Here is a 22,593-nt window from a genome sequence, read left to right as displayed (position 1 = left end):
AAAAAAAAAAAAAAAGTAAGTATCTGGGCTGGGGATTTAGCTCAGTAGCACCATACCTTCCTCACAAGCACAAGATCCTGAATTCCATCCCCATTCAAAAAAAAAAAAGATATCTCTTGATAACTGTTAAGAATCTTAACATTTCAGAGCTGGAAAGAGATTTTTCATGAGATAGCAAAGGAGTTTACTATGCTACAGAAAGGGAGAATACATAGTTTTCTGTGACCATATATTAAAGGAAACAAGTTATATGACCTAAGATCACTTTAGGAATTTAAGTTAGTGCGTGTTAACTAAAGAAATGTTAAAAGCTGCCAATTACAATGTTATCAGATAAATGTACTCTGCTCTGCCACTTGCCTCACAAGCACAAGGACCCAAGTTCGATCCCTGGTACCAAAAAAAGAAAAGAAAAGAAAAAAAACAAAGATAAAATATACTCATGGGCTGAGGATTTAGCTGAGCGGTTCGGTGGCCTGCCTTACAGGCACAAGGACCCGAGTTCGATATATATATCTATATATAATATATGTATACATACATATAGATAGATAGATAGATAGATATACATATACACATACACACACTCATTATGTGCCACAAACATGTACTAATAAAAATTAAAAATGTAAGGATAAAAAATAACCAAAATGTATCAAATTTACTTTGCATATTTTAAAATGAGAATATATTCCTTAATGTAATTTTTTAACATCTTGAATGAAAAGTAAAATTGTGAGGCAGCTCTTGGACCTTTGGTAATATTTGATTACTTATCTAGCATTACTTTATCTTAAGTGAGCTGTGTGTGAAAGAGAAAAGGAAAAGATTTAGCTGGAAATTGTATTTTAAAGATGTAAGACAATACTCTTTGCCTTATCTTAATCTGTTTACTTGAAACAACTGCACATGCTTCTCTCTTTCATTATTTAAAATACAATTCTGGGCATTTGGTGGTGGATGGTGGTGGTGGTGGTGGTTGCGCTCCATGTGGGACATATTTTTCTCCCATACCTGATACTCATGTTAAGATTTATAAAACACTATGACTTCAACATAACTTTTACCTCACTTTCCTGGAAAGAAGGCTGTTTGGGCACTTGCGAGGTATTTTATAAAGCTAAACAGCACAGATTCTGGAACTGGACAGACTGGATTTAAATCCTATCGTGTCTTAACTTGTGAGACTTTAAGCCAGTCATACAGCCTCTCTAAGCTTGTTTTCTCACTTGTAAAATAAGAATATTAACCCTGTAAAGTAGGCTTATGAAGATAAAATGATACATATCACATTTTTTTGCTGTGGAATTATTAATTTTAAGAATTTTTACAAGTTTATCCAGTAGAGTGAGTTTGTTTATACCTCTTGTTTTTGCATTTACCAAACTGTTGGTAAGCAATCAGCTCTTCTCTGTAGGAGTTCTGCAGTCTGATTAAGCCTATAAAGTACTCAAACACCTGTTAAGTGTAATTAAATCAGCATCTTCCCCCTGCATCTACTATGATACTAGTTACATATCATCTTGGAGAGAATCAAGTAGTCATTTTTGGGGGTTCTGTAATTCAAATCAGGATTCCTAGTTAAAGACTATGAGACTAAACTATGGAGTAACTTGAGGGTAAAACCACATTGTTTCATTTTTGTGTCCCCAGTGCTGAGGGTGATAGGCAGTAAATGTTTTTGAACTCCAAATTAGAGTTAACTAAAAATTAAAGCCCAGTATTCCATACAAATAGTAACCAAAACAGCAGGGATGGCTATTTCAGTATCAGATAAAGTATACTAAGAATTTACCAGAGACTAAAAAGGGCATAATATATTATTAAAACGTACATATAAGAAGAAACATATTTACACATTTATTGACATACTAATATATATTAAACAAAACCTTACAGAACCGAAGGGTGAAATGGCTCTATCGTAATAGTTTGATACTTCAATACCCTACTCTGAATAATGGCTAGAACAAAAGAGAAAACAAAGAAATAACGGATCTTTTACAATAAGCCGAGTAGATCTAATGGGCATATAAAATCTCTGCCCAACAATAGCATACGCATTCTTCTCAAGTGCACAAGACATTTTTCAGCATATAACATGTGTTGTTATTACCCAGTGTATGCTAAGGACCTTGTAAAAAATCAGTGACCAAACACCCAATCCTTTCAGGGGTCTTCCAATCTAGTCATCTATTTGGAACTTTAAACATTAGTCTTTTTAATATAGGTACTCCTAGCATGCAGGCTTCTTGCATTGCAGTCACAGAAAACAAACTCTAGCTGGTTTAAGGGGGAAAATATTATTTGATAAGGTATTGTTGGTACACAGCATTGCTGGGAAAGTTGGAGACCCAGCTCAGTAAACAGATGAAAATAAAAAGGCTGCAGAGTGAGGACTCTTTGAGAACCTAGTAAGAACACTGAGTTGCCTGGGATCCTGGCTACGGCAGCTACTACAGCTCTGCCTTCTGTGCCATTAGCTCCTACATAAAAAAAGTCAGTTACATACTGCAGCTCCAACCACAGAGAAGGCCAAGAAAGCCCTTTAGGCTTTGAGATGGGCACCCCTAGAGCTACACAATGAGGAATTCTCCATGAAATGGAGGTTTTAGTGCTGGGAGCCTAAAAAGCCAAATGACCCATACAGGAATGCTGCTTATTCAGGAAATTGCCTAAAATACAACAAAGCCTGCTGTCCTCTAAGTGCCCTGGAGCAATCTGAGTGGTGACCTATCTAGGTCCTTGCCTCCTGGTATTTAAACTTCCTCACTGGGCCCACAAAACTTGTGCCAAGTGGTTCAGCTACAAAGCAGGCACATGACTAAGACTCCTCCAAGCTGGTGTTTCAATCACTAACATAATCTGCTGTTTTGTTTTTATGACTGGGCCACAGCCTCCCAACCTCAACTCTGAAAGTGGTTCTCATTTGCCCTTTTCTCCTACCATGCCTAAATTCCTGGACTTAAGAGTCAAAAAAACTGGTGTGAGTCACACCATCATCACTGACAAGCCTGGGAAAATGCTGCCTACAAATCACTGAGCACCACCATACTCACAGGCTGTCAGGAATATAAATGAGATAAAGACAAAGCCTTCTGTAAACTAAGGTTCTAAGCGTAATCTCATTGTCAACAATCACCCCAGATAAATTCCTTAGGACTGTGGCCTTTTCGTGGTCTCTTTGGGACTAATGGTCAATGATGTCATAGCTTTATTAAAATTAATTTTATAATCAAAGTAGTACATGCTTATAAAAGTCTAGTAACAAAACACCTTAAAAGCAAAACTTCCTCACCTACACCCCATCTACTCCTAGTCCTGCTCCACAGAGGCAATTACTCTTAATTCTTTAGTTTTTTTCTTCTAGCATACACCTCTATTAGAATTCTTAAAAATTAATATTCAGTTGTCATATTGTGACAATTTAAATATGCTTACTACTGTACCAATCTGTGGATCAGAACTGTATTTTCTTTCTTTTTGTTTTTTTGGAGACAGGGTCTTGTTATGCAGTTCAGGCTGGCCTTGAACTCATGACAATCCTCCTGCCTCGGCCTCTTGAGTGCTGGGATTGTAGGTGTATGCCACCATGACTGGCTCAGAACTATATTTTCTGTCACTTTTTCCTTCTTTATTCTTTTCTTCTTTTCCCTCCCTCCCTCCCTTCCTTCCTTGAGACCAAACCCAGGAAGCCAAGGAGTACTAAGCTCCTGCACCCCTAGAAATTGAAAAAAAAATTTTTTTTTTTTGTACTGAGGATCAAACTTGGGACCTTGTGCTTGCGCATCAGGCAGCAGAACCACTGAGCTAAATCCCTGGTCTAAAATTTTCATTTTGAGACAGTGTCTAAGTTGGCCAGGCTGACTACAACTTGTGATCTTCCTGACTCAGCCTCCCATATACTGTAGCTGGGATTACAAGCCGTGTTCTTCATGAACAACCATAAAATTTTTCAGGGTTATTTTTTACTTCATGTTAAAAATTTTAAGTAAATTGATTTGTGGTTTATATTTTTTAGAAGAGAAGACCACTCTTATTGGGAAGTATAGATTTTCACACGCACTTTAACAACTTAGAGGTCTTCCATTCTTTGACAAATACTATTAATTTTAGAACAGAGTAGCCAAGAATCAGCACTAACACATACATGTGTATTTGAATGCTAGACATTTTACTCTAGACTTTAAACTTTATCTAGATCAAAAAGGCATTTTTAATCTTTGGGTAACTTTCATTCCAAAATGGACTCTGTATTTCATTTGCCATTTTTTAGTCATGGATGTGATTATACTTTATTGAATTAAAATTCTAACAGAGAAGCAACTAAAAGCAATGACCTAATTTTTTCCCTTAGCAACCAGTTAGGTTCCAAGAGTGTATGAAACAAATGCAGAATAGCCTGGCTGTCCTCACTCACTCATCCATTTCTCCCTCTTCCCTTCCCTTCATTGTCCCTTTGTTGACACTTCCTTCTGTCTCATTTCAATGGACCTGGTAGTTCATTTTACTTCTGCTTATAATTGTTTCCTGTTCAGCAAAATCATCTGAATGTACTTACTAGAGAATAGTTGGAACTAAGCTAAAGACCATGATCATCAGTTCAGAGTAATAAATTCAGGCTTTATTTAAACATGCAACATAGTGAATTTTAGTTTTGTGAATGGCAGTTCACGTAACTCAGAAATTATACATCTGATCATAATGAAACTTTTTTTTTTTTCCTTTGGTTTTTTGAGACAGGGTCTCACGCTGTAGTTGAGACTGACCTGGAATTCTCTATGTAACCCAGGCAGCTCTCGAACTCACGGTGATCCTCCTGCCTCAGCCTCCCTAGTTCTGGGATTACAGGGGTGCTCCACCACGCCCAGCTTCATAATGAACCATTTGAAAACAAATTTCACAGTCCAGGGATCTAGCTCAGTGGTTTCGCCACCTGCCTCACAGGCACAAGGTGTTGAGTTCGATCCCCGGTACCAAACAAAATGAAAAATTAAAAATAAAAAAACAAATTTCACTTAAAGTTTGAGTAAAATTCTAAAATATAATTAACTGCATATTTTATTTTAAATATTAAAATATGGTTTTTGTACATTATAAACTCTTCCTCTGGACTCTGTTCTCATTTTTCTTTTGTCTGGAGTATTGTCACCTTTTATCACTAAATGACCAAACTCACATACCACTTTCCTTGGTTTATCTTAGCCATTCTGAGTTATAAATATTTTTGGACTTTGTGAAAACTTTTAAAGCATTTCTTTTATTTTTCTTAGGTTTTTACATCTCCTAACTTGTTTTGAAATTAGGGGCCAGGGATTTAGCTCAGTGGTTCCACTGCCTGCTTTGCAAGTGCTAGGGCCTGAGTTTGATCCCTGGTACCAAAATAAAGTAAAATAAATAACATAAATGGGTTTATTTTTTTAAAAAAAGAAATTACCTACCTACCTGTGTCATTTTGTCTATCACATAGTATATCATGTTCCCAAAAGAATCAATATCTTTGTCATGTATTCACCCAAGAACATAGCACAGTGCTTTGCTCTTAGTAGATTCCTATTCGCATATTTTGAATTATTTTTAATACTGTGAAACATTTCCTTTAAAAGTTGGGATGGATTTGTGTGGTGGCTCAGTGGTTCATTGCTTGCTGCGTGTGTGAGAGGGCCTGAGTACAATTCCCTGTGCCAAAAAAGGAGGGAGAGAAGGGGATATAATAAATTTAATCCTAGAAGTGACTCTACTATCTCATTCATGGTTTTAAGTTAAACATCAGGCAAAATGTGTCAACACTTGTTGCCCCATTTTGATATGAAATACAGTGGTCCCTTGGTGCACAAACTCAGTTCTCTTCACAGTTCTGGTCACAAACCAAACTGGATGAGAACCAAATCAAATTTCTCCATAAGGTCAACATTAAACCTAGCCATTGAATTTGATTCACTTCTCATCCAAATTGGTGTGTGTGTGTGTGTGTGTGTGTGTGTGTGTGTGTGTGTGTGTGTGTGTGTGTGTGTGTGTGTGTATTTCACATGCATATCTTGTTCTTTTGTCCTATAAATAGCATCACACTGTGCATACTATGTATCTTGCTATTTTCATACCTCATAAACTTTGGAGAAATGTTTATGTCACTATATACAGAATTTATTTTTAATAATTGTATCTTGTTATTGTCTTTAAAATGTAAGTAATAAATACATATAATTAATACATGCAGTGGTGAATGGATTCAGACAGCAAGTAGTGCAAAAGGTTTTTGATAAATCTTAAAGTCTCACTCCCCAGTGGTAACCACTGTTTTAGAAAATATCTTTTTATAAATGTCTCCAGAGGAATGATTCTTATATTTATAGAACTGCTAAAACATTCAGTGAATATAAGCAGTCCAGAAATTGCATTGCTTCAGTCACTTTTTCATATATTTCAATTAAAAGGAATAGCATTCTCTGTTATAAATTGCTAAGGTCTAGCTTCACTAAATATGTCTCCAAGAAGGAGGTGGCTTTGGTATATTAAAAGACAGTTCTGTTGCGGTTCTTGGCACTAAAGCATTTTTATATACCTCATACTTAGTATTGACATGTTTATGAAACTTCTGACAAATGTTTTAATGTACCATAGTGTTTGAAGGTGAAATGGTCACATATCTGATATTAATACTAGGAAACCAAAAATAAATCAATGCACTTACATGTCTTTGTTTCTAAATATATTTCTCTTCAACTACAATAGAATTAAGCCTTTTCCAAAGTGATTTGATTTTAATATTAAGTTGCTGTTGTCCATGTTCCTTCCTAATTGAAGTTTACATCCAAGAATAGGGCTGGATTTTGAAACTGACTCCTTAAAATAATTCTAGAAAATGAATGGACATCACATTGTTTTCTAATCTATTAATATATGAACTTATATGTAATATGAGAGGTTCGGAATTTTTTATAAGCTAAAACTTTTTTTTACTTACACTTTATTTTAAACTATTTAAAATCTTCGGTGATGTGACTGCCACTCCTAAATTATATCTTTCTGTCAATCTTTTAGAGATAGTATTAGGTTAAATAGAAATAGACAGGGCCATGGATATAGCTCTGTGGTAAAGCATTTGCTTAGCATATGCAAGTCCATGAGCTTGAGCCCTAGCACCTCCTCCCAAAAAACTGTAGATAAATAACCATGCTGTAAACCTGATCATCCTAATCTATAAAATGAGATAATATATTGTGACTTTTCAAGCAAATAAGAAACGAGGCTACAAGGGCCGAGGATTTAGCTCAGTAGTTACACCACCTACCTTGCAAGCACAAGGTCCCAGGTTCAATCCTCAGTACCAAAAAAAAAAAAAAGAGGCCATAGGCAAACAGGACTTTATCACATACAGAACTTTGTTTACCATGCTGACATAATAAGCTTCATCCTGACTATAGTAGGTCTTATTGCCAGATTGCATTTGCATTTTCTGAAAGCTGTCTTTGGCAGCAGTATATAGAACCCGTAAGAACTATTCTAGAAAGAATGGGGTTTTTTAAAAATGGATGATTTGCCGGATGTGTTGGCGCACTCCTGTAATCCCAGCACTAGGGAAGCTGAGGCAGGAGGATCACTGTGAGTTCAAGACCAGCCTGGGCTACATAGTGAGTTCCAGGTCAGTGTCAACTACATAGTGAGACCCTGTCTCAAAAAAAAAAACAAAAAAAATTTTTTTTTAATTAAAAATGAAAATGGATAATTTGTAAGCAGATAAAAATATATTGTAGTTTAATGTTTGTTGTTTTGGTTTGATTTTTTTATAGTTGTTTTTGTTGTTTATTTGTTTTTTTTGTTTTTGTAGTAGTGCTGTGGGATCAGACCCATGGCCTTCCATATACTAGGCAGGCAGGCGCTTTATCACTGGGCTACATCCCCAGCTACTACTAATTATTTTTGAAGGTTTTATACTGTATTTATTCAAGGGAATTTATTGAGCAGTGTTTTTACCAGTCACTGTGCTAAGTACTTTACTCACATTATCCTCTGTTGTAGTTATTATCTTCATGTACAGTTGAACTGGGGCTATAAAACATTGTTACTTATCTTTGATTACAGATAAGTGTTAAGACCGAAGATTTGAATCCACATCCTTTTGACTCCAGAGCTACTCTTTCCCATTAAGGGAAGAGGGAATATGACCTCTGAGAAGAAATTCTTTATGAGGTTGTTTTGAAAGCAGTATGCAGTCATGTAAGAGGTGACTGACCAGGGGATATCACAAAGTCTGAAAACCCTCAAAGGTTGTGGGGTTTTCCTCTATTATAATGGAAATAAAGATATTAATTTACTGTCACTAGGGAGATGGCAGATAATGGTTAAGGGTCGTGAATAAGGTAAGTTCTTAGCTTGATTCCCAAAGTGAATGATCATCTTTTGTTTTAGACAGAAGTATAAACCTCTGAGCTTTCCACATCTGAGAAATAGGATTTTTACTTAACGTTTTGATAAATCTGTGGCAGGGAAGTGTGCAGTGCATATGGGTTGTCACTCTTTCTGTTCCCCTTAAAAACCTTTGACTCACTGTGCTCTTTGAGACTGTGCTCCTTTTCTGACCCCATATATCACTACAAATCCTATATTTGCTCTGAATTTGAATACACTAGTACAGTGTGTACTCTTACAAGGAAGCTTGATTATAGTAATAGCTACCATTCACTTAATGTTTACTATAAATTAAACAATATAGTAAGTGCCATTATAATAATTAATCTTATTTCTCAAAATAACTGTGAGATAAATGCTTTTATTCATATTTTTTAGATAAATAAGCAGGCCAGATTTTCTCACATCACACACCTAGAGAATTGGGATTGGGTCTCTGGTCAATCCAAGTCTAGTGGTATTTCCCACATCTCTCTTCCAGAAGATGCCTTGCACATAAGAATATGTTCAATTTCAAATTCAAGGGGCCGGGGATTTAGCTCAGTGGTTCTTCTGCCACCCTCATAAGACCAAGGTCCTACATTCGATCCCAGAAGAAAAAAATATTCAAATTCAAGCATCCTGTGAGTCCTAGAGTTCAGTCACCCCACATTGTAGTATAGAGAATTATATGTGGTATCTCTGTCCCTAGAACTAACATACTCATGACTGCTTTTCTCTTTGTTATGCTATTCTCCCAGAACCCTCACATTATAAACATTAAAATGTCATATCAGGCCAGAGGTGGTTGTGTATACCTGTAATCCCAGCTTCTCAGCAGGCTAAGGCAGGAAAGTAATAAGTTCCAGGACATTCTAGGCCATTTAGCAAGACCCTGTCTCACAATACAATTTGTAAAGAGCTGGAGAGACAGCTCAGTGGCAGAACACTTGCCTAGCATGTGTAAGGTCCTTGGTTCTACCCCCAATACCACCACCAAAATAAAAACCTGTTAAAAAACACTGATTTGTGAAGTAAATGTAAAGAATAACAGCCTAAACCAGGCCTTGTGTTGCATGCCTCTAATCCCCAACATTCTGGGAGCCAACAAAAATAGGACTGCAAGCTTGAGCCCAAACTGGACAATTTAGCAAGACCTTGTCTCAAAATATAAAATAAAAGAGCTGGAGCAGGTTGGGGATTTAGCTCAGTGGTGCCACAGCCTGCCTTGCAAGTACAAGGGCTCCAAGTTTGATCTCCGGCACCCAAAAATAAAGGAAAGAAAGAGGGAGAGCCCCCCCAATCAGTTCATAATCATTAAGTATCTTAAGCACACTTAAATATAATTGTATGTTTCATGGCTTAAAGGAAAATCATTTCTCCAAAAACTGATAAAAGATTGCCCTTTAGGCCATGAAAGTGTCCTTCTCCTTTTCCTTTACTAATTTCCTAAAATTTTTCCCTAAAGTTTTCAGCTTCTGTCCTATCTTTTTCTGCTTCTCTCTCACACACAGCTCAGCAAAAGTTACAGGAATAAAGAATACACATTGGGGCTGGGGATTTAGCTCAATGGCACTGCACCTACCTGGCAAGTGCGACATCCTGAGTTCAATTCCTGGTACAAAAAAAAAGAATAAACAGTAAGGCATATACAGCACAGATCTTAGTGATTGCTTCCTTTCCATCAAAAAAGAGTAATATTCTCATGGTGGAGCACCTTCACATTTCCTTCCATTATTTGCTTGTGTTTTGTGGTCAGTGATTGATTTTACTTAGCACTAAGGGAAGGAACTGCCAGCAATTTCTGTGCCCTGGTGGTGGTGGTGGTGGTGTTTAATTTTTTGAATAGGAAATACATTCACACTGAGCAGATTATCTCCTGCCCTTCTAAACTTTGTTCCCAGCCAGCCCTCAGTTTCCCTCCATAGAGGCAGTCATTGTTAACAGTTTCTTGTGTAGCCTTCTAGATAGCCAGGCCAGTGTCTTAGGACATAACTTATAACGTTAGGGCCGGGGATTTAGCTCAGTGGTTCCCACCATCTGCCTTGCAAACACAGGGGCCCAAGTTCAATTCCCGGTACCAAAAAAATAAATATAAAGTAAAATACATTAAAGGGGAACATGAGCAGGTAATAGATTAGATCTGTAAAGTTAATAATCACTGGGCCAGGGATGTAGCTCAGTGGCTCTGCCTTGCAAATGCAAGGTCCTGAGTTCGATCCCTGATACCACCAAAAAAAAAAAAAGGAATAATCGCTTCTGGCATTCAGCTATTACAAGGAAATCTTATAAGACTATTAAAAGGGGACAAAACTTTGTTTTGTTTTGTTTTGTTGGAAACAGGGTCCTAACTACATAGTTGATACTAGCCTGAAACTCACTATGTAGCTGAGGCTGGTCTCGAACTCACAGCAATCCTGCCTCAGCCTCCCATGTGCTGGGATTACAGGCATGCGCCACCACATCTAGCTGGGGACAGAACTTTGGAAGATACACTTCCATGTGGCTAAATATTTTACACTTACAAGACCATACTTCTTTCTTTCTTGTACTGGAAATTGAACCCAGGGTCTTTGCACTAAACTACATATCCAGCAGCCCTTTTTGTTTGGTTTTTGTTGTGTTGTTTTGTTTTGTTTTTTTGGTTCTTTGAGACAGGGTCTCACTATATAGTTGTGGCTGACCTGCAACTCTCTATGTAGCCCAGGCTGGTCTTGAACTCACAGTGATCCTCCTGCCTCAGCTTCCTGAGTGCTAGGATTACAGGCATGAGCCACCACACCTGGCATATCCAGCCCTTTTTGAGACAGGGTGTAAATTGGAAAGTTGCCTAGGGTAGCCTGGAAATTGGAATCCTCCTGCTTCAGCCTCTCAGAGTGCCAGGATTATAAGCATATGACATCATGCCCAACTCATTTGATGAAACATTTAAGACGAGTACTTTGGTTTCATTGAGCAACTTTGACCTCTTTTCTAGGAAAATAGGTTCAAACTTTGAAACATTTTGCGTGACATTTATAATATTGGTGAATTACAGATAGGAATTTGTTAAGAGACCTAGATTGTACTCTGAATATTCATTTTCCTTAGCAAGCCATATTTTTTGAAACTACACATTCTGTGGTCACTTCAACAACAGCCACATAAAACATTCTCCCCTCTGCCTGGAATACAGTTTCTTCCCATTCCCTTAAAATGGTGTATTCTTTGTTACCTTGGCTGGAAAGCCATCCTTTGCTGTTTTTGCAATACTGAGAATTCAGGTAGCCCCCAGAGTACTGTATACCATGGCCTTTTTTATACACTTTTTCTACCTTTTCTAGAGAAGGTTGGTTAGCTTCTTGAGATCAAGAGTTGTTTTATAGCTATATCTAGGGTTAATAGTTTAGTGGTAAAGTACTGCCTAACTTGTACAGGCACTAGGTTCAATCATCCCTAGTGCTGCCAAAACAGAAAAGAAAAATAAGTCAGGCGTGGCAGCACACACCTGTAAACCCAGCAGTTGGGAGGCTGAGATAGGATCACTGTGCATTCAAGGCTGGCCTGGACTACAAAGTGAGACCCTGTCTCAAAAAAACAAACAAACAAACAAACAAATGCTATATTGTTTATGTTGTTGCATGTAAATTTTTCCAAATGAAAGTTTAGAAAGATTACCTGGAATCCAGGGTTAATTGGAACAGTAGTTTGACTCTTAAAACCCAGAATGACAATTAAGAATACTATTTTTTTTTTTTTTTTTTTTTTTTTTTTTTTTTTGGTATCAGGGATCAAACTTGGGTCCTTGTGCTTGCAAGGCAGGCAGCAAAACTACTGAGCCAGATCCCTGGCCCAAAAATACTCTTTTTTTATAGACCCGTGTTGAGACTGAAGTTTTTATATCTGCTCTTAGCATCAGGTTTCCTCCAGAAAGTAAAGCCTAGGATAAGAACTTCCATGAGATAGTTTATTTGGGAAGTTCTTGCAGAGAGTAGGTGTGGGAGATTGGGAAGGGTGAAGTGAAGTGGAAGACAGCCAGTACGTTATGTGTTCGAGCCGATCACTGCCCTGCTGGAACCCTCTGACAAGCTACACGGAATACTCTTCAGAACTGTCAACCTGAGGGAAGGAAAACGTTGCACTGTTTACCAGCCTCCATTCTCCCATTGGAAAAGATTTTTTGTGAGATGTTTGCTCCCTTTCATCTTACGGTTCGTATATGTATGTACCGGTGCCTCGCTGATTCCTGGAGTTGCCCACTGCAAAATGTCAGAATTTCCACAGCAGAAAGCAAGAGGTCCAAATCATGCCTGAGGCAAGGTCTGTCAGGATACACTTTGAAACAGGGTCACTACAGCAAAAGGCAGAGAGCATGTGAGGTGGGCACGAGAGTTGCTTAATTCAGTCTTCTTGCGTCAATCAGATCAGTTTACATACTGTGCTCCATTATCCATTAAATCCAATCCACTAGAGTCCTTAAGGCAGTGGCCAGCCAACCACACCTCCACAAAAGGCTGGCTTCAAGGAAGATCTTGGAATTAGGTACAGTCCCACTGCTGCAATTGCCTGGAACTCTTGACTTTCTCCTCATGGCTTTTCGGAGTTTGCTCAGGGCAGTGGGCAGCTTTGGCTTGTTGGAATTAAACCTTACACCGTTGTGGGAGAAGCTGAGGAAGTGATGAGGTGCAATGACCCTGAGAAGCCATGTGCATCCGGCTGCCAAACTGGAACTGTGAAGAGAAACTCATTGGAAGTGACTCTTGGTCTGGAGAGCTGCAGCCGGGCATCTGATGTTGGGCTTGGAGCCAGTGTGGTCAGCGGCGCCCCACTTGCAAGGCAGAGCTGGACATAGAGCGGAGAAGCAAAGACTGACCAGTGCCCACTAGCACCTTTGTGTCCACCTGTCACAATACCTAGCTACAGAGATTTTTGGAGAGTAATGGCTGTTCTTCGCCTTTGCCTTCCAAGTCCCACACATTTCTCTTTTAGTTGCCTCTAACTTGGAATCGTACAGGATGGAGATTGGGAGAAATAGTTGAAGCATGAGCAAGTTGAAATACTAAAAATCAGTATAATCTCTCTCTCTTCCTGTACCAAACCTAGATTTTCATCCCCCTTTGCGAAACTTCAGTCAGTCTGTGCAGGCTACCATGTTGTGGTGACCACAACCTGCATCACACAGCTGAGCTCTTGGTTTCTTTCTCCATAATTGCTACAAGTGATAGATATTTGTTATCTTTGAGCAAAGAAGCACCAGGAAATGCCTCAGTGAATTCCTTGCATTCTGAAGAAGTTACTTCCTGCTCCAGTACACTCAAGATCCACACACACACACAACTGGACCATGACACAACTGAAGACACAGTCATGCAGTTCTTTGGGTGTCTGCACTCCTTCCTTCCAAAACGGGAACTATGGACTACTCTATAAACCTGACCCAAATTATTAGTTTGGAGGCAGTAAGAGGAGACGGGCTGGTCTTGAAGAGATAGCCATCTTCTTCCTCTTTTTTTTTTTCCACTAAGTTTATTGATACACTTTAGGTATTCAATACAGTTGCATTCATCATTGGAAATTTGCACCTTTACATAATCCACCTTGGTTCTTATTTTTTCCCCATTCCCCTGCCCTCTCTTCACCCACTCCACCTTTCCCTATGTACAAAGTCTTTGTTTCCATTTTTTTACTTTTCTCATATTTTTTTTTCTTTTCCATTCTTTCCTTTCCCCTACCCCTCCTACTTCTCCTTCCCCTTTAGACCTTTTCTTCTTATTTCACATTGTCAGTTATATATTTTGATCTTTATTTACACTTGTAGTTTTTCACATCAGAGAAACTATTCAGTATTTACATGTGTGTCCTCTATTTCACTTAAGAGTATGACCTCAGTGTGCATCCATTTAGCTATAAATATAAATATCTAATAGGCTGGGGATTTAGCTCAGTGGTTCCGCCTCCTGCCATGCAAGTGCAAGGACCTGAGTTCAATCCCTGGTACCAAAACCAAACAAATAAATATAAATGTCTGTAGTTTCCTGTTCTTCATGGCTAAGTAGTACTCCATTTTATAGAAAAACCACATCTTTTTTATATAGCCATCTTACCAGGTACCCACTGGGTCTCCAGACAAGGGCAGGCTCTCTCATTCTCTGGTGAGAAATTTGAGCTCCTTTTTTTTAGCCCAGAAAATTTGGTTGAATCTTGGAGTTTAATATTTCAGCTCATCCATTCCTTCCAAGTATTCCTATAAGGACCAAGATTTTTCCCCTCTTTTTTTGTTAGTGCTAGAGATTGAACCCAGGCCCTTTGCAATGAGCTGTATTCCAGCCTTTTTGAGTTTTTTATTCTGAGACAGCATCTCACTAAGTTTCACAGGCTGGGTTCAAATTTGTGATCCTCCTGCCTCAGCCTCCTAAAGTGCTGGAATTGCATGCATATACCACCACACCTGGCTTGACCCATATTTTATCCTAGAAGACTTACTGAGGCTTTCGTTCAGATCATCTTTGTGACTCTGACATTCTTCAGATTAAATCTTGAGCCCAAGTTGTAACAATCTGTCCTGCAGCTTCAGGATATAGGTTCTCTTTAAACATTGACCTGGAAGTCTCCAGACTTGGGAGAATGCCTAGATTTCAGAGTTGGTCAAGCCATTAACTAAAAACTATCCAGGATCAGTGCTTTCTAGTTACTAATGCTCCCATTCCATTCAAGTGCCACCACTACTGCTGAGCTAATTCTTCATTTTCCATTTATATCTGAAGTTAATCTGCTTTTGGTAAAAAGTTCTCCTGCTGTGCTGTTGCATGCAGAGGTTATCACCTCCCCACTTACAAGAAGGGGGAGAGGCTTATTGCCATCTACCAGGGAGTGATTCATTAAAGAACCTTACTTTCTAGAATCATTTCTGTTACTAGGCTTTGTGACCTGAATCTCCTACCACTCCATACAGTCCCTGCTGAAAGCCAGCCCCAAATAGGTTGCCTGCAGGTCACTCATTTGGTACATGCTCCTGGCCACAAGAGGGGTGAAGCTGGGAAGGCAGGAGAGAAGTAGGAGAGGAATCACTGGGTTTCTTACTCCTGGGGGATGGAGTTTAGACTCCTCAAATTAACCTCCTGAGGAGGAATCGGGAGAAGCATTCATCCTTCCAGCTCTCAGAAGTCAGAGTCCACGGACTAGACTGAGGCGTGGGTTGGCTTGTCTTCTGTCCTATTTGTCCCTCATTTTTTGTCTTGGATCTGGAATTCTTGGTTGCTTTTTAAAAATAGATAAGTAAAGATGATGAGATGATAGTGGTATTTTAGAAAACTTCAGTTGTCAACAATGCTGTGTGGATTGAAAAGCTGAAGGTAGACAGGAGGCTTTTCAGGAGTTGATGTTTGAAGTGCTGGGGTAGTATAGAAAATAAAGAGGCTAATCAAAGAATATTGTGAAGGATGTGTCAGTGGAACACACTGATATCAAGGTCACAGTAGAAATTTACAATGTCTAGCCCAGAAAAAGGGTAGTGTGTGGACACATGGGCTCCATAATAGTTGCCATAATCCCCAGAATGCTGGTGGGTTATTGCAGCTTCATATGAGGAATTAAGACTCGCAAGGGTGTGCTTTGATCTGGCACAGCAGGGTAAGAGAGAGTCAAGAATTAGTACTATTACTGCCCCTGATGAAAGCCCATTCTCCTGCTGCTTCCTGTCATCCTCACTTTCTTCTTGTTTCATAATTCCCTTCCTTGGAATTCAGAATCAAAAATAGGCTTAATGCAAAAGAAATGAGGCAACTTTTCTGCAAGCCTGTTTGTACTTGAAATTTTATTTTTAATTCATATGCCACCTACCCTCACACTCGTATGAAACTCAGTCTGATGGCCACAAGGCGTTGTAATGTTTCTCACTGGTATTGGTTGAACAAGTTAGGAGGGCATACCAGGAATAATGAATGACACACGTGAGGAAAGAGTTGAGATCTTGACTGTGTTCAGAGAGCTGTCAACATTGAGCCTAACTTTAGTTATCACAGGAGATTGGAGAACAACAAAACAAAAAAATTGGTGATCCTTTTTAGCATGTAGCAGCAGCAATCATTTGTGTTCCTGAATTTTAAATTAGTTTTACTTCTTTAAGCCTTGATCATTTATTCATATTGATTCTACAGCTCAAATTTTCTATAAAAGGAATTGTTACCCACATTAAAGAGTAGAAAAAAATAATCTGGTGAAATAGAATAAAAGAAACAAGTAGGAGATGAATCTGTAAAGTGTGGTTATCACATAAAAGGATTTTAAGAAATTGACTTTATGTTGTCTGCCAGCCTCACAATCACGTGGTTAAAATGCTACCTGAGCAGAATGCATTGATGCCTTTTATCCATTAAATGCTGTATCTATAGGTAGAATTTTTCTGTTATGGGAAAATTGATGATAGTAGCTTTTGAATTCATCCAGAAAGTTACATGGTTTGTTAGTCAGTGATTGCTGTGTAACAAACACCCTGAGGACTCAGGGGCATGTAACAAGGAGTACTTATTTCCACAAGTTTCCAGGTCAGCTAGTGCACTCTGCCTTCATTTGCAGCAGCTGGAGCTGCTCCAGTAAACACTATTGGTCAACAATAGTGTCTTGGGGGACCCTGGCACTGTGTCTGCCTGGCAAGTGCAAGGTCCTGAATTCTATCCCTGGTACCACAAAAAAAAAAAAGAATGTCTTGTTCCCAGTGCTGCTGCTCTTCTTGGGACCAGTGCTCTTCTTGTGGCAGAGGCAATAGGCCAAACCCAGGTGCTGAAGGAGAAATGGACACAGGCCAGAGCATTCCTGTACAGTGTCCACAGCAAGATAAGTACATGACTAGAGACTATGAGGAAACATTTCCAGTAATTTGATGTTGCTTCAATATCCAAGAGGAAATTTTTACTGAATTTTATTAAAAGTACTAGCCCACGACAGATTGGAAACTTAGGAAAACAAACTATTTCTTGACTCAAGATAATTTGTGAATTGCTGAGAAATAATATATGCTGGGGATTTAGCTCAGTGGTGCCATGTATGCCTCCCAAGTGCAAGGTCCTGAATTCGATCCCAATAAAGAGAGAGAGAGAGAGAGAGAGAGAGGGAGGGAGGAGGGAATGGCATCCTTCTCACTAGAAATGAATTTGTACGTGCACACAGGTCTTGTCATCTTTACAGAGGTCTGAAGGGATTTGTGTTCGTATCACTTTGTCACCAAGAATTTGACCATCTTGGGTGTCCTAATAGTTTTGATCCAGAATGTTGCAGTAAAATGGCACTGTGTGAAACCTTTGGCAAATGCAGTAGCTCATGCCTATAACCCTAGCCCTCAGGAGGCTCATGCAGGAGGATTGCCGCAAGTTCAAGGCCAGCCTGAACTTATATTGCAAAACCCTGTCTCAAAAAAACAGACAAACAAACAAAAAAAAAACCAGAAACTTTTGGCACCCTACTTGTCAGCCTTCTCCTGCTAGCTTCCTCTCTGCTCTATTGTTATATGTATATTTTCAGTCCCATAATTTTAACCTTGACAAAAGGCATATCATTACTAATTAATATGAAATACTGACAGTGTATCTTTAAAAGGTACGTTTTAACATTCCAGGGTTTGTTTGGGTTTTTTAGTCTATTTTAGCCTAATTAGTAGCACCATGTTTGGTGTATTTCTAAGGTGCTTTCCTATTCATGAGAGAAGTGGTTCTAAATTAATAAATTCTAATGTGAATTGATAAATATAAAACCTAGAATTTCAGGCATTGAGTCGGGGAGGGGAGTTTTTTAGGAAGGAAGGGAAAGATGTGTGTGACTTTTCTGTCTACATCTTTGACCTTGGGCAAGTTTTTAAATCTTGTCTTTTCTCATCTGTAAAATAAAAATATAATATCACCTTCCTAGAGAATTGCTAGAATTAAATATTCTAAGCACATTAACACAGAACTTGGCATATATACTCAGGTTTTCAAAAATGTTAACCATTATTTGGGGAGGGTTTGTTTGTTTGCTTGTTTGTTTTTGAGACAGGGTCTCACTATGTAGTCCAGGCTGGCCTGGAATTCATGGTGATCCTCCTGCTTCAGCCTCCTGAGTGCTGGGATTATAGACAGTCACCACTAAGCCCAGCTACTGTAGTTTGTTTTAATTAGCTACTCAGCCCTGGATGTAGCTCAGTGGCACCACACCTGCCTGGCAAGCACAAGGTCCTGAGTTTGATCCCTGGTACCCCCCCCAAAAAAACCCTGTATAATTGTAAATACATTTCAGGCACTGTAGATCAGAGATGAGGTAAGGGCTATCCCCCAGAGGAACTCTTAGTCCAGTGGAGGATTTATGCAAATATATAAGAAAGATAAAAGTACTGTATTATGAGAGTTTAATGCTATTTCAGAGGGAAACACGGGGCATCAGAAAACTTTCTGGGTGGGACCTGACTTCCTTAACACCTGACCTATGCCCTGGGGAGCAGGTTCAAGGTAGGCTCTTACAAGAGGCTTTGTCTTAAGTTGAGTCTTAAATGATGTGGAAGTATTAGCAGGAAAATGGAGCGATGCACAAAAAGACCTGGAGGTGAGAGGGTCTAGTAAAACTAGGAAATGTGAGTGATGTGGTATCATTTGGCTCTCATAACAACCTTATGAAGAGATATAATCCCAGTTTTACAGATGAGAAAATTTCAGTTTCAGAGTTAAGTAATTTGCCCAAGGTGACTTTGCTACTAAGGGGCAGAGCTGGAATTTAAAATCTAGTCTGATTTCAAAACCGTGCTCTCCCTTGTAACTTCAGAAGCATAAATATACAGTGATGTTTTCTTTATACTTCTCTGTTGATATCCTGGGTTGGTAGGACTATGATTCATCTTTTCCTTTAATTTTCCCTGCTTCGTTCCTAAACACATCTCTGAGCTTGCCCTTCCCATAGATTGACTGACCCTCCTGCCTTCTGCTCCAGTGATTAGGTAACATCCACTGTCTGCTGAATGAAGCCTGTCCTGGCTTGATGTCAAGGTTCACCGTAAATCAGGAAGACTGTTCAGAACTTTTCCTTACATCTCACTTCTCATCCACACATATTCATGCCTTCAGGTATCATTTACTTGTCTGTCTCACTGTGGTGGTCACAGTGTGCCTTATAAGGATGTTATTTTAATGTTTAGATTTTTTAATGACGTTTGTTCCGTTACCATTTTTCTAAAAATGATTTTATCTTTGATGAAAGCAACTTGGGAACCTTCTGACCTTAGTCCCTATCTAGTGAAAATATTCTTTGTACTTGTCTCTTATGTGATGAGCCAGCCTCTGCTCGTACTTTTCTGGAGGGATTTTTTTTTTTTTTTTAGAGCAGAAAAATTCTAATTGTAAATTCCTTATTATTGAACTAAACCTTTACATCCATTTGTTTCCCAGGACCTGCCCTTGGAACAGTAGAAGTCAGTTATTTCTCCTCTTCCTCGTGAAGGCCCATCAGACATTTAAAGACAGCTCTTAATGTCTCTGCTGTGGTTTCTCTTACATAAGCTACAGAATCTCATTTATTTGGAGCTTTTCTGCTGTGCAAGTCTCAAGCTCTTTACTATTCTCTTACCCTCCTCTGAAAGTCCTATGATTTGAACACTGCCCATCTGAAACACAGGGCACAGAAAAATACAGAGCAGTCTCTGATGAGGACTCGATGCTTACACCTTAAAAGCCTGAGATTGCTTCAGCTTTACAGCAGCCATATCACATTTTGCGTTTCTGCACTTAAAATTCCCAGACATTATTTTATGTAGGTGGTAGTTAGGCTAATTTGCATATAGTCTACTCTGCAGTTGATTTTCTTCAGTCTTGTGTAGAACTTCCTAGTTTTCCTAGCTATATTTCAACTTGATTTTGACCAATCTTTTTAGCCAATTAATAGTTATGCAAAGCAATATGTGTTTTAGGTCATCTCAAGATTTTAAGCTTACTTTCCACATTTTGGGAAGAGGTGGTACTGAGGAGTGAATCCAGGACCTTAGGCATGCTAGCCAAGTAGTACTCTACCGATGAGCTACATCCCCACCCCTTTATTTTGAGACTAGGTTTCTCTGAATTGACCAGGCTGGCCTCAGACTTACAGTTCTTTTCTCTGAATTGACCAGGCTGGCTTCAGACTTTCAATTCTTCTGCCTCAAGTAAGTAGGATTATAGATGTGTGCCACCATGCCCAACTTAACTCTGCATATCTTTATCCAACTACTTGATAAACATGGCAAGGACAACAACCACCCCTTTTGTGCCTTCTTTGGTGCTGCTTACAAGTGTTTCTTCACCATATTCTGTTGTCTGTCTCACACCTGTAGGATTCTATTTGTTTATCCCATAAATTTTTATTTAGCACCTACCATATTCAAGAAAGTTCTAAGTATACACTAAAGGCAGCACTTCCTGTCTTATGGTGATCACAAATTAGCAGCAGCATGAAATATTTTATTAAATATTTTGTGACTACCATGTTACATAATTCTCTATTTCTCTTTGTCTGGTACCATATTAGAAAAAGGAAGGAAGAATTACTTTTTGCTGATACCACATTGGCTACTAATGATCTTCTACACCTGAATGTGGTGAATATGGATTCACTCCTTTCTCTTTTTACCATGAATGATTTCTCTCTCAAGTAACTGAACTTTGGAAGTCTCTGGAGTTCATTGCTGCCCTTTCTTTGGGCTCTTTTAAAGCTGAGTTTATTGGAGAGTAACCTGTGTAGCCATGTTTTTGTTGTTGGAAATAATTTTTAAATATTCATTCTTTTTATTTACATGTTATCATGACTGGGGTTTGTTTGTTTTTTTTGAGACAGGGTCTGACTATATAGTTCACGTTAGCCTTGAACTCACGGTGTTACCTAGGCTGGCCTGGAACTTCCAGCAGTTCTTCTGCCTCAGCCTCCCCACCAAGTGCTGGGATGGTTTTTATTTAATAGTAAACTTAGTGAAGAATTTTTGTCCAACTTTAGCCATTTCCCTTCCACCATCTTTGTCACCCAGATTTTGTATCTTTATTTTTTGAAATTATCTTTCCTAAGGAGAGTAGCTGACTATCCTCAGATTTTCTTTTCTTCTTGGAGCCCTTAAAATAGCATGTTGCTTTCTCTGAGACCTTGGTCTTTTTCATATTGCTAGAATTAAGCCCAGATAAGCATAAAATTTTTGATATTTTGTCTGTTTTTGAAGGAATTAAACTATTAGCAATGTAAGATTTGGGGGTTTTATTAGGATAATGCAAAGAGCATATGTCTTCATGGTTGACAGCTCACCTGTCTTCCCAGTTATAGATGCTGCATCAGTCATTTCCTTCCTCTGGTCAGTTTCTGCCACTTTGGCATTTCTACCTACTCTTCTTTCCCCTCGGGTCTGGTGCTTAATACTGTCTTATTCAAATTATTGGATTTGCACATAGATGTTTATTCTCTCGAACAACTGGGAGGATTTTCTGCGTTTTCCTACAGATTCATCTGTATAGGGCAGTGGATTTCTTGTGGATGTTGTAGTCTGTTACTGTCCCATCCCACCAAGTCTTGATGATTTCTATGAGATTGTTTATCTCCTTGAATTCTTCATATTATTGCCACTTAGTGCCTAGCACATTGATGTTCAATAAATAATATTTATGATTAATCTCAGAAGTCTTTGCCTTCTCTTTTAGGCTGTGAGGATATCATTGCAGAGAGCATCTCATTAGATACCTTAATTGCCATCCTCAAGTGGAGCTCTCATCCATATGGCTCTAAGTGGGTGCACCGGCAAGCTTTGCATTTCCTCTGTGAGGAATTGTCCCAGGTCATGACTTCGGATGTTTTTTATGAACTCAGCAAAGATCATCTGCTTACTGCTATCCAGTCTGACTACCTACAGGTAATCATTTATACACCTCTCAAAATCATTGTCATTCATATATGCATCAAGAATCCATCTGTATTCTATTATTCTTCTGTCTAGCGTAGGGCAGGAGGAAACAGGCTATATGGTCAAACCACCCAGGAATGCCCTCTTTGTATTTGGCAGAAGGTCTATCTCGTGTCACCTAACCAGTTACATTAAAAGATGTTGAGATGGTCAGAAGCACATCTCAAAAGCGATTTTCTTGTCTTCCATTAATGTGAATTCACTATAACAGTTTCTTTTGGTAGAGTATCAGATACAGTGGTACCTTGGTTCATGAATGCCTTGGTTTGCAAACAGTTTGGTTCATCACAGAAGAATTG

The 22,593-nt window shown here is 38.8% G+C and overlaps 1 protein-coding gene across 1 annotated transcript in view; it reads left to right on the top strand.

The window, feature by feature from the left end:
* The window catches only part of Btbd7 (BTB domain containing 7), a 59,995-nt gene that overhangs the window by 7,102 nt on the left and 30,300 nt on the right, over positions 1-22,593 (top strand). Inside the window, exon 4 of the mRNA XM_010609213.3 lies at positions 22,035-22,243. Coding sequence (XP_010607515.1) covers positions 22,035-22,243 — 209 coding nt within the window. The remainder of the gene's footprint in view (positions 1-22,034; positions 22,244-22,593) is intronic.

The sequence above is a fragment of the Fukomys damarensis genome, unplaced genomic scaffold (genome assembly GCF_012274545.1).
Source record: "Fukomys damarensis isolate Sample0158 unplaced genomic scaffold, DMR_v1.0_HiC HiC_scaffold_21, whole genome shotgun sequence".
Lineage (NCBI taxonomy): Eukaryota > Metazoa > Chordata > Mammalia > Rodentia > Bathyergidae > Fukomys > Fukomys damarensis.
The sequence above is the reverse complement of the archived record's forward strand: the minus strand, read 5'-3'. Positions and strand labels throughout refer to the sequence as shown.